Source organism: Balaenoptera ricei, chromosome 14 (assembly GCF_028023285.1).
Source record: "Balaenoptera ricei isolate mBalRic1 chromosome 14, mBalRic1.hap2, whole genome shotgun sequence".
NCBI lineage: Eukaryota > Metazoa > Chordata > Mammalia > Artiodactyla > Balaenopteridae > Balaenoptera > Balaenoptera ricei.
The window spans coordinates 58051061-58070314 of record NC_082652.1 but is presented as its reverse complement, the minus strand read 5'-3'; the positions used below and the strand labels follow the sequence as shown (position 1 = coordinate 58070314).

General features: G+C 35.7%; 1 protein-coding gene across 6 annotated transcripts in view; it reads right to left on the bottom strand.

The window, feature by feature from the left end:
- The window catches only part of PIK3C3 (phosphatidylinositol 3-kinase catalytic subunit type 3), a 167927-nt gene that overhangs the window by 14670 nt on the left and 134003 nt on the right, over positions 1-19254 (bottom strand). For 3 of the 6 annotated variants that reach the window (XM_059894393.1, XM_059894395.1, XM_059894394.1), the window contains one exon: positions 2961-3129. The exons of 1 other annotated variant lie outside the window; for it this stretch is intronic. In XM_059894393.1, coding sequence (XP_059750376.1) covers positions 2961-3129 — 169 coding nt within the window. Of the gene's footprint in view, positions 1-2960; positions 3130-11873; positions 11947-17862; positions 17913-19254 lie in introns of those variants that run through there. 2 more of the 6 variants (XR_009497257.1, XM_059894397.1) reach the window with 2 other exon arrangements.

Here is a 19254-nt window from a genome sequence, read left to right as displayed (position 1 = left end):
AAATCTCAGACCAATTAAATCTGATGGGGCTCAGAACTGTTTTGGTCCCCCCCTAGCCCACAAAGAACCCCAGGTGATTCTTATGGTCAGCCAGGATCTATGTTAAAATGTCTGCCTTTATGGAAGCATGTGTGTTCCTTTTGTAAAAGGCAAATATTAATGTTTTCTCCATTATCTGCTGGTATACATATAACCACCCATGCTTCTGTTATTATGGCAAAGGGAAACAATGTAAATAAATATAAAATGGAATATTCTATAAGCTTAAACATCCAATTACTTTGTGGATAATCTGTCACTACCTTAACTGTATTAATCTTTTACATCTGTTGCCATTAACCTGCATTTTCCATTTAAGACAGAACCAGTTACACAAAACAGAAATTATATATTAGTCATTCAAATGCTATCCAGAAAAACAGAAAGGTTACCAGAAATCTTTAAAGCCATTATCAAAAGAAAATATAAGGTTAAGGTTAAAAAAATCATAGAGTGGGAAAAGTGGGCAAAACCAAGTCTAGACAAAGATGTAAGGATGGATGTGATATAAATTAGATTTTTAAAAAGGAGTAGGTTAAGTACAGAGTTCAAGGAAAATGTACTCTTTCTCATACCCATGTTTATGCCAACCACCATGCTACTCGCTGGTTATACAAAGATGGTCTAAATTTTTCAGTAAAAACCTTCAATACTAAGAATAAAAAGCATTAACTACAACAAGTGAGGTTCTTAACAGCATTTCAGATGTCTGTTTCCCCTACAATCTATCCATTTTGCATGCAACAAATATCAGAGTAGAATCCTATAAAAATATTTATTTAACAAGTGTACTACTTCTAGAAGGGAAAACAATGAGATTAACGATGAAAAGTAGTGTGATCAATAGATTCACTGCTGTTTGGTGACTAGGCAAACATCCTCTAAGACAATGTAAGAACTCTGCTTGTTACAGCAAAATGCATTCCAAATTTCAATATTTTTACTGAAAAGTTTAGGGCCTCTTTGTGTCATCAGTGTCTATCATGGTGTTTGGCATAAACATGGATTAAGAGAAGTTATGTTTTCCTTGAACACTTAATATTTAAAATGTTTTAGCATTACTAAAGAGTTGCCATAAGAGTATTCAAAAAATAAATTTTCCAATTTATTATTGGTTTAACAATGTATTTTGTTATATGAAAATCACACCATATAGTGTGTTCTGGCATCTGTACAACTAACATTCATAACTTAATTCAAAAGGGACTGCTCTGTTTGTGGTCCACAGTTTATTCAATGATTTCTTGTTGATCAGCAATCAACAAAAACCATGAAAAGAACACAGTTGGTCACACCTAAAACTCTAATAATAAGTGTGTCAAATATCCTTAACTCCAAACAAATTTTTGGCTATCTGGTTAATTCTTATGTCCTAAGAGAAATTTTTACTAACTGAACCATATTCTAAAATACAACATTAAAAAATAAATGTTTATCAAAATATTAGGGTCTAGCTAATCTTAACAGTGAAATTTTTGAAAAAAAAAAATAAAACAGTTTTCATGAAGACTTAACATAAAGTGAGGTAGATTTATCTCTTTATGATTTTTCTTAGTAGTGAGTAAGGTTAACTTTTGGCTCTATACTAATAATCTGCCTCTATTTTCTCATTTTGCTGAATTGCTACTAATCCATTATCAATGATAGTTTATAAGACACATTGTTTTCTTTCTGCTTTCAAAAAGATAGGGTACCTAGGACATTTCTCTAGTTATAATTGCATATCATCTTGTCTGCCTCCTCACTGAGATCACCATAGTTTCATCTAGCTTTCTGTAGGCTCTGATTATTTTAAATTAAAAATCCTAGGTATTAAAGTGGAACTTTCATCTCTGAAAGTGCTTCTGCATCACCAGGCACCCGTCTTCTCATTATTCCTTTAGCATTTCTGGAGAGTAAAACTGAGCCACTCTACCACTCAAAGGATAATAATGCAGCTGTTTGTAAAATGTACGTTAAAGTTTGTGACATGCGGTCGAGACTGAGTTAACAGTGAAGGCCTACTGAGCCACTGCAAAGATGAAAACTCACTAATATAGGACAGCCATTCACCTGGGACCAGTAATATCAATATCACCTGGGAACATGGCCTCACTCCAGATGTGATGCAGAACTGTTCATACAAATACTGAAGGTTCTTATTCAACATACATATACTGTCTATAAACTGAGGTTACAAAGACAGAAAAGACAGGGCCCACATGCATAGGCAACTCACTTCTACTGGTTACATATTCACCTGGAAGAGCATACAGGTGTCTCCTGAGCTGGGATTTTTCTGGTGGACTAAGAATATTCATTTTGCATAGCTAAGTTGAAAGTGGAGTTAGAATAAAATGATCCATCATTTTTGACTAATCATTAGAGCCATGTCCTGAATTTAACAAACATGACTTTTAATTTATCTTTTTCCTGATGATACATGATGTCCAGACCTAAGTAAATGTGGATGAAGGAAGCAGAGATACAGTGGCTTTAGAGAAAAAGGGATAGAGAAAAAAATCAACACTTTTTTTAAGCAGAATGACTGATGAGGTGCTGAAGAGAGACAAAATCATATGTAACGTTTTTTCTTCAATTGTTTCAGAATGCTCCAAACTAAGGCTGATAAAGGTGCTAAAAACTAAAAATTATTTGACTAATCACTCCAAGTGAGCTAAATGCTTCATTCTTGTGTAACGCCAGCTTCCCACTTGGTGGGATTTAGCAGTCAAATAATTAGTGAGAAAGCAAGAAACTGTCTTCTTCCTTTGATATCAAACTGTTTATCAAAATAGTCATCAAATGTACATTAACAAATACTGCTGCCTGTGTCATTCTAAAAAGAGTGATGCTAAAGAATGTAAACATTTGAACAAATATTTTTCTTTCTCTGTGAAATGAATTTACCAAAATTCTCTATGTCAAGCATATCAACTTACCTTCGAAGGTGGAGAAAAGCTGTGTAACACTGTTTTCGGAACTCTTGGTACTGTTCACTCTGTGTGCCCCCCATTCCTTCCACCATTTCTTTATTCAGCTTCATTGGAGGAGGAAGAGGCTTTGGATCCCGACCCAAAATATATCCAAAGTCTATGTGGAAGAGTTTGCCTGGATGTTGATAAGAAACTCATTTGTTTCCAGAAATTTATATTAAGGAACTGGGAAATAGATGTCATACAATTGGTAAAGCAGTGTCTCTTCATAAAGAATATTAGTTCATAATGAAGTCTATTAAATTGTTTAATCCTGTATCCCCAGGCTTGGGAGTGGCCTTCAGAGCATATTTTATTTCCCTTCAGCTCGCATTCATTCTGATGAAACTATACTTAAAATCATCCCACAGTAATATTTTAAAATTTAAATCCTACTTTTAGATCTCCAGAACCAAAGATGGCTAAAGCCTGGACAACTTTTAAAGGTATTAGTAGAAATTAGTATCTTGTAGCAAATTTCTTATGCTAAAGGAAGATCATTTCTTTAAGTATTCCTGAGACAAATCCTTCCTTTAACTTATCATTATTTTCCCCACCTTCAAAAACATCCCCCAAATTTCAAATTATATTGTTAGCTTCATTTGAATCATTTCCAACTAATCTGTGTTACTCATTAGCTGCAGACTAGGAAACCAAGCACAGTATTCACCTCTGTCAAGGGCGGAATACAGCTATAGTGCCCATGAAGACAAACCCTTGAGCAGTCAGTCATCTAAACTCATAGGTCACATATATAAGAATGTGACTGATCATTCACTTTAGAGAATGATTCACCACTGAATTCATAAAGCATCTTTTGATTTACAAGTAGGTATAAAGTAGGCATACATTATAACACTAAAAGTAACCCCCTGGATTCTACAATCTAAGTACCACCAAGGCAAGGACTTATGCATTTTGTATATTGCTGTTTCCCTAGCCTCAGAATAGTTTCCAGCACATACTAAGCACTCATAGTTGAATGAAGAAATGGACTCCCTCTTGCGAGAACACCAGAATCAAAACTAGCTACTGGACAATCATCGACAGGAAGACACTGGAACTCACCAAAAAAGATACCCCATATCCAAAGACAAAGGAGAAGCCACAGTGAGATGGTAGGAGGGGTGCAATCAAAGTAAAATCAAATCCCATAACTGGTGGGTGGGTGACTCACAGACTGGAGAACACTAATACCACAGAAGTCCACCCACTGGAGTGAAGGTTCTGAGCCCCACGTCAGGCTTCCCAACCTGGGGGTCCGGCAACGGGAGGAGGAATTCCTAGAGAATCAGACTTTGAAGTCTAGTGGGATTTGATTGCAGGACGTCGACAGGACTGGGGGAAACAGAGACCCCACTCTTGGAGGGCACACACAAAGTAGTGGGCGGATCAGGACCCAGGGGAAGGAGCAGTGACCCTGGGGAGACTGAACCAGACCTACCTGCTAGTGTTGGAGGGTCTCCTGCAGAGGTGGGAGGTGGCTGTGGCTCACCGTGGGGACAAGCACACTGGCAGCAGAAGTTCTGGGAGGTACTCCTTGGTGTGAGCCCTCCCAGAGTCCACCATTAGCCCCACAAAAGAGCCCAGGTAGGCTCCAGTGTTGGGTTGCCTCAGACCAAACAACCAACAGGGAAGAAACCCAGCCCCACCCATCAACAGTCAAGCGGATTAAAGTTTTACTGAGCTCTGCCCACCAGAGCAACAGTCAGCTCTACCAACCACCAGTCCCTCCCATCAGGAAACTTGCACAAGCCTCTTAGGTAGCCTCATCCACCAGAGGGCAGACAGAAGAAGCAAGAAAAACTACAATCCTGTAGCCGGTGGAACAAAAACCACATTCACAGTAAGACAGACAAGATGAAAAGGTAGAGAGCTATGTACCAGATGAAGGAACAAGATAAAACCCAAGAAAACCAACTAACTGAAGTGGAGATATGCAGCCTTCCAGAAAAAGAATTCAGAATAATGATAGTGAAGATGATCCAGGACCTCGGAAAAAGAATGGAGGCAAAGATCGAGAAAATGCAACAAGTGTTTAACAAAGACCTAGAAGAATTAAAGAACAAACAAACAGAGATGAACAATACAATAACTGAAATGAAAAATACACTAGAAGGAATCAATAGCAGAATAACTAAGGCAGAAGAACGTATAAGTGACCTGGAAGACAGAATGGTGGAATTCACTGTTGTGGAACAGAATAAAGAAAAAAGAATGAAAGGAAATGAAAACAGCCTAAGAGACCACTGGGACAACATTAAATGCAACAACATTCACATTATAAGGGTCCTAGAAGGAGAAGAGAGAGAGAAAGGACCAGAGAAAATATTTGAAGAGATTATAGTCGAAAACTTCCCTAACATGAGAAGGGAAATAGCCACCCAAGTCCAGGAAGCGCAGAGAGTCCCATGCAGGATAAACCCAAGGAGAAACACACCGACACACATAGTAATCAAATTGGCAAAAATTAAAGACAAAGAAAAATTATTGAAAGCAGCAAGGGAAAAATGTCAAATAATATACAAGGGAACTCCCATAAGGTTAACAGCTGATTTCTCAGCAGAAACTCTACAAGCCAGAAGGGAGTGGCGTGATATACTTAAAGTGATGAAAGGGAAGAACCTACAACCAAGATTACTCTACCAGCAAGGATCTCCTTCAGATTCGATGGAGAAATCAAAAGCTTTACAGACAAGCAAAAGCCAAGAGAATTCAGCACCACCAAACCAGCTCTACAGCAAATGCTAAAGGAACTTCTCTAAGTGGGAAACACAAGAGAAGAAAAGGACCTACAAAAACAAACCCAAAACAATTAGAAAATGGTCATAGGAACATACATATCGATAATTACCTTAAACGTGAATGGATGAAATGCTCCAACCAAAAGACACAGGCTTGCTGAATGGATACAAAAACAAGACCCATCTATGTGCTGTCTACAACAGACCCACTTCAGACCTAGGGACACATACAGACTGAAAGTGAGGGGATGGAAAAAGATATTCCATGCAAATGGAAATCAAAAGAAAGCTGGAATAGCAATACTCATATCAGATAAAATACACTTTAAAATAAAGAATGTTACAAGAGACAAGGAAGGACACTACATAATGATCAAGGGATCAATCCAAGAAGAAGATATAACAATTATAAATATATATGAACCCAACATAGGAGCACCTCAATACATAAGGCAACTGCTAACAGCTGTAAAAGAGGAAATCGACAGTAGCACAATAATAGTGGGGGACTTTAACACCTCACTCACACCAATGGACAGATCACCCAAAACGAAAATAAATAAGGAAACAGAAGCTTTAAATGACACCATACACCAGATAGATTTAATTGATATTTATAGGGCATTCCATCCAAAAACAGCAGATAACACTTTCTTCTCAAGTGTGCACGGAACATTCTCCAGGACAGATCACAACTTGGGTCACAAATCAAGCCTTGGGAAATGTAAGAAATTGAAATCATATCAAGCATCTTTTGTGACCTATGAGATTAGAAATGAATTACAGGGAAAAAAACATAAAAAAAACAAACACATAGAGGCTAAACAATACGTTACTAAATAACCAAGAGATCATTGAAGAAATCAAAGAGGAAATCAAAAAATACCTGGAGACAAATAACAATGAAAACACGACGATCCAAGACCTATGGGATGCAGCAAAAGCAGTTCTGAGGGAAGTTTATAGCTATACAAGCCTACCTCAAGAAACAAGAAAAATCTCAAATAAACAATCTAACCTTACACCTAAAGGAACCAGAGAAAGAAGAACAAACAAAATCCAAAGTTAGCAGAAGGAAAGAAATAATAAAGATCACAGCAGAAACAAATTAAATAGAAACACATAGAAAAGAACATAGAAATAGAAAAGAACACAATAGCAAAGATCAATTAAACTAAAAGCTGGTTCTTTGAGAAGGTAAACAAAATTGATAAACCATTAGCCAGACTCATCAAGAAAAAGAGGGAGAGGACTCAAATCAGTAAAATTAGAAATGAAAAAGGAGAAGTTACAACAGACACCGCAGAAATACAAAGCATCCTAAGAGACTACTACAAGCAACTCTATGCCAATAAAATGGACAACCTGGAAGAAATGGACAAATTCTTAGAAAGGTATACCCTTCCAAGACTGAACCAGGAAGAAACAGAAAATATGAAGAGACCAATCAGAAGTAATGAAATTGAAACTGTGAATAAAAATGTTCCAACAAACAAAAGTCCAGGACCAGATGGCTTCACAGGTGAATTCTATCAAACATTTAGAGAAGAGCTAATACCCATCCTTCTCAAACTCTTCCAAAAAACTGCAGAGGAAGGAACACTCCCAAACTCATTCTATGAGGCCACCATCACCCTGATACCAAAACCAGACGAAGATACTAATAAAAAAGAAAATTACAGACCAATATCACTGATGAATATAGATGCAAAAATACTCAACAAAATACTAGCAAACAGAATCCAACAACACATTAAAAAGATCATACACCATGATCAAGTGGGATTTATCCAGGGATGCAAGGATTCTTCAATATATGTAAATCAAACAATGTGATATACCATATCCACAAATTGAAGAATAAAGACCATATGATGATTTCAATAGATGCAGAAAAAGCTTTGGACAAAATTCAACACCCATTTCTGATAAAAACTCTCCAGAAAGTGGGCATAGAGGGAACCTACCTCAACATAATAAAGGCCATATACGACAAACCCACAGCAAACATCATTCTCAATGGTGAAAAAGTGAAACCATTTCCTCTAAGATCAGGAACCAGACAAGGATGTCCACTCTCACCACTATTATTCAACATAGTTTTGCAAGTCCTAGCCATGGCAATCAGAGAAGAAAAAGAAATAAAAGGAATCCAAATTGGAAAAGAAGAAGTAAAACTGTCACTGTTTGCAGATGACATGATACTATACATAGAGAACCCTAAAAATGCCACCAGAAAACTACTACAGCTAATCAATGAATTTGGTAAAGTTGCAGGATACAAGATTAATGAACAGAAATCTCTTGCATTCCTATACAGTCATGATGAAAAATCTGAAAGAGAAATTATGGAAACACTCCCATTTACCATTGCAACAAAGAGAATAAAATACCTAGGTATAAACCTACCTAGGGAGATAAAAGACCTGTATGCAGATAACTATAAGACACTGATGAAAGAAATTAAAGATGATACCAACAGATGGAGAGATATACCATGTTCTTGGATTGGAAGAATCAATATTGTGAAAATGACTATACTACCCAAAGCAATCTACAGATTCAGTGCAATCCCTATCAAATTGCCAATGGCATTTTGTACGGAACTAGAACAAATCATCTTAAAATTTGTATGGAGACACAAAAGACCCCGAATAGCCAAAGCAGTCTTGTGGGAAAAAAACGGAGCCGGATGAATCAGATTCTCTGACTTCAGACTATAGTACAAAGCTACAGTAATCAAGACAATATGGTACTGGTACAAAACAGAAAGATAGATCAATGGAACAAGATAGAAAGCCCAGAGATGAACCCACGTATCTATGGCCAACTAATCTATGACAAAGGAGGCAAGGATATATAATGGAGAAAAGACAGCCTCTTCAATAAGTGGTGCTGGGAAAACTGGACATCTACATGTAAAAGAATGAAATTAGAGGGGCTTCCCTGGTGGCGAAGTGCTTGAGAATCTGCCTGCCAATGCAGGGGACATGGGTTCGAGCCCTGGTCCGGGAAGATCCCACATGCTGCGGAGCAACTAAGCCTGTGTGCCACAACTACTGAGCCTGCACTCTAGAGCCTGTGAGCCGCAACTACTGAAGCCCATGCACCTAGAGCCCGTGCTCCTCAACGAGAAGCCACTGCAATGAGAAGCCCACGCATCGAAACGAAGAGTAGCCCCTTCTCGCCGCAACTAGAGAAAGCTTGCTCGCAGCAACGAAGACCCAACACAGCCAAAAATAAATAAATAAAATAAATAAATTAAAAAATACAAAAGAACGAAATTAGAACACTCCCTAACACCATACACAAAAATAAACTCAAAATGGATTAGAGACCTAAATGTAAGGCCAGACACTATAAAACTCTTAGAGGAAAACATAGGAAGAACACTCTTTGACATAAATCACAGCAAGATCTTTTTTGATCCACCTCCTAGAGTGATGGAAATAAAAACAAAACTAAACAAATGGGACCTAATGAAACTTCAAAGCTTTTGCACAGCAAAGGAAACCATAAACAAGACGAAAAGACATCCCTCAGAATGGGAGAAAATATTTGCACATGAATCAACGGACAAAGGATTAATCTCCAAAATATATAAACAGCTCATGCAGCTCAATATTAGAAAAACAAACACCCCAATCCAAAAATGGGCAGAAGACCTAAATAGACCTTTCTCCAAAGAAGACATACATATGGCCAAGAAGCATATGAAAAGCTAATCAACATCACTAATTATTAGAGAAATGCAAATCAAAACTACAATGAGGTATCATCTCACACCAGTTAGAATGGGCATCATCAGAAAATCTACAAACAGCAAATGCTGGAGAGGGTGTGGAGAAAAGGGAACCCCCTTGCATTGTTGGTGGGAATGTAAATTGATACAGCCACTATGGAGAACAGTATGTAGGTTCCTTAAAAAACTAAAAATAGAATTACCATATGATCCAGCAATCCCACTACTGGGCATATACCCAGAGAAAACCATAATTCAAAAAGACATATGCACCCCAATGTTCATTGTAGCACTATTTACAATAGCCAGGTCATGGAAGCAACCTAAATGCCCATCGACAGACGAATGGATAAAGAAGCTGTTGTACATATATACAATGGAATATTAATCAGCCATAAAAAGGAACGAAATCGAGTCATTTGTTGAGACGTGGATGGATCTAGAGACTGTCATACAGAGTGAAGTAAGTCAGAAAGAGAAAAACAAATATCGTATATTAACGCATATATGTGGAACCTAGAAAAATGGTACAGATGAACCGGTTTGCAGGGCAGAAATTGAGACACAGATGTAGAGAACAAACGTATGGACAGCAAGGGGGGAAAGCGGCGGGGTGGTGGGGGTGGTGGTGTGATGAATTGGGCGATTGAGATTGACATGTAGACACTGATGTGTATAAAATTGATGACTAATAAGAACCTGCTGTATAAAAAAATAAATAAAATAAAATTTGAAAATTAAAAAAAAAAGCTTTTGCTTATACACACAAGTTATTTTTTTCCTTAGAATTTGAATCTCTAAAACATTATGGTGATGATTATTATATAACAACCCCAAATAGTTAAAAGCCTTCCTAAAGTGGCTTATCATAATTCTTTCACATATTTTAGTGAGGGAATTTATTTTAAAAATATCTTAATAATAAAATCAAGTATTCAGTTGTTATAAATGAGATCAAGATAGGTTGATAAGTTACAACAAATATATTTTTTCTGTGTAATGCATTTGCATTTATAGATATGAATTAAAATAGCCATTACCTTATTAGAACTTAAGAGAGAAATATGAAATGAGGTTTATTTTCTTAACGTTCAGAATTTATTTTCTTATTATAACTATAGGAGCATTATTTCAACATTATCCCAAACGAATTGTTCAGTACTTTCACTGATGTAGTAGCTATGTGCTTGAAATATTTTGCAAAAATTCTTGTTAACAACTCTCTTACTTTTGCTCCTTTTACTTATTTTCATCCAATAAAGCCATGTGAACCAATTAAAAAAAAAAAAGAAATGAATTCATTTAAAAAGCCAACTCAAAATTTCCCTAGTGCAACCTGTCCACTCTCATTTATCTCGTAATGCATTCTGACCTGTTTTATGTGGAAAACTATCCTCCATCATTTTGGGGGAAGCTTCGATTTCTTTCCCTCAATGGCACAAGCCATTGTTCTTGAGGTGCATGTATTGAGTTTTTACACACTTTTGCCATCTTGCAAAATATTTTTTGATAGTGACTCTATCCAGTTAAAATGCTAAGCCATACCCTTCTGTCTACGCCTTTCTCTGAGCATTAACACTGTTATCTGTGAACTTTATACACCATCATTAGGTCACTGTTGGAAACATAAACAAAGATGGGCATGGAACTGACTCTAGTTGCTGTAACAAAGTCCCAGGTAACAGTAATGCCCTGGCAGGCACTCTGAGTCAGGAGCATAATGGCCCTTTATTAAAACACCTTCACATCTCACTTGGTCAGGTATGTGATCCTGATAAAGTTGCTTAACCTTTCTAAGGCTCACTTTCTAAACTACAAAACAGGTTAATACTGATAATTACCTTCTATGGAAGAATTAGAAGAGATAATATAGCTAATACTTAACACAGTACTTGATAGACAGTAATCACTCTAAATTTTAAATACTGAACTTTGTTCAAAAATAAATATTAATACATTTTAAACATGTTTAAAATGTCCCTGATACCTGAGATCACAACTGCCAAAAATTAGTGAAATTAAATATTAAAGAGATAAGCAATCTTATTTTCTGCAACTTCTTCGGGCATCTTTCTTAACAAAGAAAAACTAAATAATACATTAAACTGGAAACGTTATAAAACTCTGAAAATGAGAAAGAACTTCAAATGTGCCAAGGCTGGGTAATAAAAAGTCCAAGTTTTAGGCAATAATAATATTAAATTTAAGTAAAATTCAAGATAGATACTGGCACTATTTTCCCACAACAGTAAAGAAAACTATATTGCAAATTATCTGGAGTTGACAGACGGTGTACTAAATTTGGGACATGGAATTCATATACAAAGAGAAACAACAGCTTACAAATGAGTGCTCATAATGACAACTAACCAGAGATTTAAACATTATCATCACCTGGCTGTAGAAAAAGTAGCCATTGTCCAGGAGGAAGAAATTTTCCTCTACCCTCCTAGGTTCTCTGGCTGGTCTAAGAATTAAATTGACATGAGACAGATTAAGAGAAAATCAAACCAAAGTTTAATAACATGTAAACATGAAAGAGACCCAGAAAAACCAAGTAACTTGCCAAAATGGCTGAAACCCTCACCCTAAATACCATCTTCACCTAAAGACAAAGGAGGATGTTGGGGTAGGAGTTGGGACTTCAAACGTGAGGAAGGCATGGAGATGGAAAAGCAAATGTTTGGGAAACAAATGTTTGCTAGGCCTTGCAGAGACAATGGGACACAGAGTGGACTCTAAATCTCCAAGAGTTTCGCCCACCACACCTAGCCTGTATTCTTTGCAGATATTCCTGGTGATAGCTCTATTCCTGTTATAGACCCTCTATCTAAATTCTTCAGGCAGTTAGGGGCAAGGTCAAAGGTGCTTCCAGAGGCTTTTTGGCTTTGACTGTTTTCAGCTTGAAACTGCATGCCAGAAACATTTTGGGGTAGCAAATTTTGTTCCCCTGCACCATCATCAATGTAACTATTGCACTGAATACCAGTTTTCCATTTATTGAAATTATCTTTTTTTTTTTTTTTAAAGACATACCAGGTTTAAAATATTCTGTTCAAACTGGAAAACTGGTTATTAAAGTCTTATAGGGGAGCAAAACTTGCCACCCCAAAATGTCTTTCTGGCATGAAAATTATTTTTGAGCTGAAACCAATCAAGGCCCAAAAGGACGAAACTTGACCTTCCCCCAGCTACCTAAAAAAATGTCAGTAGAGGATCTGTTCCAGGAAGGGACCTATCACCATAGATTTATTATAGTATGAACTATGTATGCAGACAGGGAGGAACTTAGCAAAGTTTGTTAAAAATTCCTTTGTGTCCTACTGTCTTTGCATGGCCTAGCAAACATTTACCAAACATTTGCTTTTCTATCTCCTTGTCAATTGCCTCTCCTGCTTTGAGGTCCCAAACCACTATCCCAACATCCTCCTTAGTCTTTAGCTAAAGATGGTATTTAAGGTGAGGGTTTCAGCCATTTTGGTGAGTTATTCACAGTTTTTCTGGGTCTCTCCCATATACATGTTAGTAAACTTTAGTTTTTCTCCTGTTAATCTGTCAATAATCTCATGTCAATTTAGTTCTTAGACCAGCCAGAAGAAACTAGAAGGGTAGAGGAAAATTTCTTCCTCCCCAATAGTCTCTTAAGAAATTTTTTAAATGGATATATCTGGATATATCTAGTATAGTAAATGACAAATGGTGGAGGTGAAATGAGAAGGAATTCTAATTAGATATAGATAGCAAGGAGCCTGTGGAGAATTGAAAAGTGGTTTTGTCTCCCCACCCCAAAAAACAAAGGCAGTAACAGGTTAGCTAAAAGTTTCCTCTAGCTCGCACTAGAGCTACCTAAATCAGCATGCGTTTGGTAAGCAGTTATTAATGAGGCTCCTACCTCACCTATTTTTATCAAAACACTTTAGCTGAGGTGTATATTGAAATTATTTGTTCACTCCTCTTTCTCCCCAACACTAAACTTTTAATGAACCATTAAGAGTCTTATAATCAAGAACCTTGTTCAATTTATTTTTGTTATAGTCCTGAAAGGTAGGATAATGTCTAGCATACAGGAGCATGCAATGTGGCTATTCTGCATTTATTTAACCAATGACATCTCAATTTCACCTTTACAGCTTAGACAACTTTTAATAACATTATTGATGTGAGAAATTTTCTTCTAGAAACCTGATAGTTCTTATAGATGTTGTCATGTTTTAAAATTTTTGTGTCTTCATTTCTGTGAAGATCTATAATGAAATTAATAAAGGCTGAGTCTGGATCATCTGGATGCTTGCTATCTTACTACTTAATACTGTCCTGTGATTTCAGTGTTTTTGACTGGGTTGGTATCAAACAGCAAAGCTACTTTAATTGTTACAGGCTAATACTAACAGAAGCAGAGTACCTTGAAAATTACATTACAGCATCAGGAATAAATGGAGGTTATGAAGCAGTTCAAGTAGAGGAAAGTAGTGTAAGAATATTAGCATGGGACAGGACATTAACAGCACTCTGAATTGAAACTCACACTATATTATCTATACCATATTCACACTAGCAAGTGGCAATTTAGTTTCAGTATTCCTTTGTCACATTAATATTGTTAGGTTAAATTTTGCTAGTTTGTAACACTATTTAACTTATAAATCTGTATTTTACAGTTATGTATGAGTAGATGCATAGTAAGTTAAGATCAGGTTTTATGTTGTACATATTTAAGATTATAAAATGTAATATGTCAACACAGGGGGTTTCATTTCTGTTTAAAACAGTCCTACGTATTACTCTTGATTGAAAAACACATTTTCAGAATTCCAAAATGCACTTCAGGGTCTCTAAACACAATGAAACCAGTAGTTTTGGAAGTTCACAGACTTCACCAATTTCCCAAGGGAAGTCCAAGATTCCCCAAAGACGAGAAATCAGTTTTGGAATAAGTAATTTGAAAATTTGGTACTTACTGGGAAAGCACCATCTCCTAATCTCTTAAGGTTCAAGGGAGGATGCTATCATTGAATTTTTCATGATTTGGTGAAAAGTTCATGATCAACTTCTGTTAAAGGTTTCACTGCCTTCAGCTAAACACGTATCCTCTGTTCAACTAAGCTAAGCACTTCATTTTCTGCTTTATTTTCATCCTGGACTTCCCACTTATTATCTACCTTGTTAGACAAATACCATTCTACCCTTCAGGAGGTTAAGAAATTAGAAGCTTACAATATCGTAGGTACAGATAAACCTTTCTTAGTTTTATTTATTTAAATAATGTTTTGTTATCAATATATTTCCTACTGATACCCACCACCTGAGCAGAGAACCTATTTGACCAATCTTTGATTCAAAACTGCTACCCTTAATAAATCATGTATCAAATGGTATCAACCATCACACGGAGTTTATTTAATGGGCTTGGTGCTTTTTAATAGGAAACCTAGCCCCAGTAGTCAAGGGGCAAAGTGTACATAAAACAAACTTAATGTTGACTGTAACTACCTTCTTTTGTCCCTGCCTTGCAATATAAAGGGAATAAGTAAGAGGTGTTAATTAAATTTTCCTGTTATTTGCATAAGTGACATGAATGTATTTTTAAAATTGTAGTTGAAGACATTTGTAGTTCTTGGATTAAAGAGACTAGATACTGCCAAAATTAATAGTATTTAGTGGTAGAGTTTCTTTTTTTTTTTTGATTTACCTTTTGTCTATTTAATAATTAAATGCAACCAATCTCAAAACTGTACTTATTCCATTTTTTACACTGCTGCTTATTCCTTCTACTTGACTCTCTCCTGTAATCTCTCCTATAATCCAGACTCTAATTTTTTGAAAATTCAAAAATTCTTCCCTGCCACTCTACTACCCAGTAAGTTTCCCACTCTCAATTTTTTTTGTATATAACCTGACATTTTATTTTTTTCCCCAAAATGCCTTTCTTACATGAATGTTATATCTTTCCTGTTGCCTTACCACAAAACCTAGAAAAAAAGAAGGCTGTGAATAACTATTTATTGATACAATGGAACTTATATTTTAGAATTAAAAATGCTCCCTACACCTACACTCCCACTGCTCCCAACACTTATTCGTTAAACCCTTATGATATACTTGGTTAGAGGTATTTTCATTTATAGTTAAAAAGTACAGTAATGAGGAAATATTTTTCAAAACTAGTTTTTGAGTAACAAAGTACAATAAGTCATGCATAAGTACAGATTAGCATAGACATTCCAATCACCTGCTAAATGTTTCACATAATTTATTATCACTTCACATTCAATGGTTAAGATGGCTTCTTATAAACAGGGATAACATTAAGCTAACTAATGAAAAGGGGGCAAAACCATGTCTACTTAGTATCTCTGATTATATAGTCTATTTCCATTCAAGAAAAACGAATATTTAACTGTTAAATATTTTCATTTTTCCTACAGTCATTAAAACAAAGTTTTTTTCCCTGAAACACTCTTTTCTTCTAGAGAACTGTTTTAATGTCTGAAGCAGAATAGTAATTAACCCTTTGAAGATGAAAAACAATGGCCTTCAAAAAGCAATTCTAAAAGATCATGGTCTCAGGACCCTTTATACTCTTACAATTTATTCAGGACCCCAAAAAAGCCTTAGTTGGACTACCTATATTGATATTTACTACATTTGAAATTGAAACCAAGACATTTTAAAAATATTAATTAGCTTAAAAATAACAATTCAATAACATTTTAACATAAATTTGATTTCTATTAATAATAACTACTTTCCAAAACAAAATATAATTAATGAGAAGAGTGGCACTGCCTTACATTTTGCACATCTTTTTAATGTCTGGCTTAATAGGAGAAGCTGGATTCTCATACTGGTTTCTTCTTTCAATCTATTATGATATATTGTTTTGATTGAAGTGAAAGAACCAAGCCTCTAAATAGAAATGGATTTTAAAAGGGGAGAAGAATCTTAATAACCTTTTCAGAGAATTACTGATCGTTTTCTTTGCTATTAAAACAAATTCTCAGGCCCTACCATACCTACTAAATCAAAAACTCTGAGCCTGGGGCCCAGCAATCTGTATTTTAACTGGCTCTCTTGATTCTAATATACTCAGAAGCTTGAGGACTTCTGATCTACCTTATACTGACTAATACAACTCTCAGCCTCAGTCAGGTCATCGTGGAGGGGACAGTGGCAAGATGAATCACCTAAATGAATTAAAACTCATATTCAGACTAATGGTTATAGTTTCCTTGTGCTGTTCAACATCATTACCTTAAAATTTGACACTTTTTTTTGTTCTGGGATTACTATAAAAATAACTTTTTAATATTTTAGTTTATGAAGTTTTGAATGCTTTAAAATACATTAAAATGTAACCTCCCCCCAAATTATTCATTTCGAAGCAAAACAGTGTCTACCCAGTGTTTATATTAAGGAATATATCATCTGATAAAACTTACATTAAAAAATTTACTATCCTAATCTACAGTTTTACTTCAGTGACTGAATTAAGCTTTGCCATATAAAAGGTAATCTGAAAGGAAGTAGATTCATTTCCCTCCATAATCTGACATCAAATTTCTCTAACCAGCCTATATATTACCTGCAACGGCATGGCTTATTTCAGTTTCTGGATATTTTACTGGAATGTGTGCTTTTCTCCATTTGTATCCCATACAAATCCAACACATTCTTCATGACCCAGTCTAAGTTACTCTATCCATAAAGTAATTTGCACCTCCTTAGGTAAAAAAAGTATAGCCCTTTATCATTTTTTATTACCTCTAATGAGAAGATACAATGTTCTTCTCAAACTTAAAAAAAAAAAGCAGCCTCTACAAAAATTAACATTTTCCTTATGATAGGTTTCAGTTAACATACAGACTGACTTCCTGATACTAAATATTTAAGAAACTTTCAAAAGATCAGGTTTTAAATAACGTTAAAAAGAAAATTATTCACATGAAGACAAGTCCTCATTATTTCAACATCTAAAGTAATGATCGGGCTTCCCTGGTGGTGCAGTGGTTGAGAATCTGCCTGCTAATGCAGGGGACACGGGTTCGAGCCCTGGTCTGGGAGGATCCCGCATGCCGCGGAGCAGCTAGGCCCGTGAGCCACAAATACTGAGCCTGCACGTCTGGAGCCTGTGCTCCGCAACAAGAGAGGCCACGATAGTGAGAGGCCCACGCACCGCGATGAAGGGTGGCCCCCACTTGCCGCAACTGGAGGAAGCCCTCGCACAGAAACGAAGACCCAACACAGCCAAAATAAATAAATAAAAAATAATTAAAGGTGCTAATAATTAAAAAAAAAAAAAAAAGCCAGACCCTTAGCTCTTAAAAAAAATAAATAAAAATAAAAAAATAAAGTAATGATCAATAAAGACTAAAAAAGTACTTACGGATAAAAAGGGAAGGTCTTATGTGCTTGGCTCTCTTTTGCATATATCAACTGAGAAATACAAATCAAACTGGTAAATAATGGTATATCCACAATCTATAGTAAAAATAAGTTTTGACAGGAAACAGATTTTTCTGAAACCCTGAGGATTAAAATGACGTGAAAAAACCTAGTTCATTTACTTATTTTCAAAGCATTTACTAGGTGCCTACTATGCACAGAGCTTTTTATACTCCTTTCTCTCATGTTCCAGAGAATAAACAAGCACATATACTAAAATAATGAGCCACTCAAAAGAGATTTTAGAGGGCAGTAACTTACAGGAGTTTGGATTTTAGGGTGGAAAAAGTTTTTGAGATATATTATTTTCTTATCTCTAAAATTATGATTACAAATAACAGGTATATAAGCTAAATGAGGAAGGCATTCTTATTTCCTGGTGGTGAAATAAACAAACAAAACCATAATAGTTAGCCCACAAGGAATGTTTACTATGTGCTCAGTACAATACAAAATTCTACCATATTAAATCATTCAACCCTCACACCAGGAGAGAGATTCTATTATTATTTATGCATTGAGAAGAAGAGACTGAGACACAGATATATTAGATAACTTGATCGGTCATACAATGGTGGAGGGGCAATTTAAATGCAAAGAATTTGACTTTAGAGCTTGACATATTAACTCCTATGTGAGATTGTTCCCCAGAATTAAAAAAAGGGAAGTTAATCAACTGTACATAAAATTAAAGAATGATAAGATCAGGATAGGAGATGTATTGAAAGCAATGTGCAATTAGGATAAAAATGACTATTTTTCTTTCCTCTGAGCTTTCTGACAAAAGGCTCAAAGGATATTACTCTGAAGTGCCACCACAGACAAACAAGCTACCACTCCTCTCACTATATAAATGGATAAGTCCAGGTTAACAAGGCCATCTTTAGGACCTACAAAAAACTTTCCATTTACCACAGATACCCATTTCCTACTTCTCTTTTGTGAATGTTTTTCAGTTATTTACATATTAATTTTGTATGTTACTTATATCATAAAGTTTGTATACCATAAACAAACAGCAGGTTTTTCAGTTATACTGGTCCTTTTTTTCCCCCTCAAATTCTCAAAAATAAAAACAAAACTTTTTCCAAAGAGTTGAGATAAACCCAAGTCTAATTTCATTTGAGCCCTGCCACAATTGAATTATCCTGAATAAACTTCTTAAAGCTTCCTCAAAGGACAGCAGCTATGAAAAAAATTCACTTTTTTTCCAATCCTGTATCACAGCTTAAATTTTGTAGTTTCTTGCCAAAATAATATATTAATGCATTAATAAGTGAAATATCATTTACCCCAAATATGTTTGTAGAAAACCATAACATTGACAAAGGAA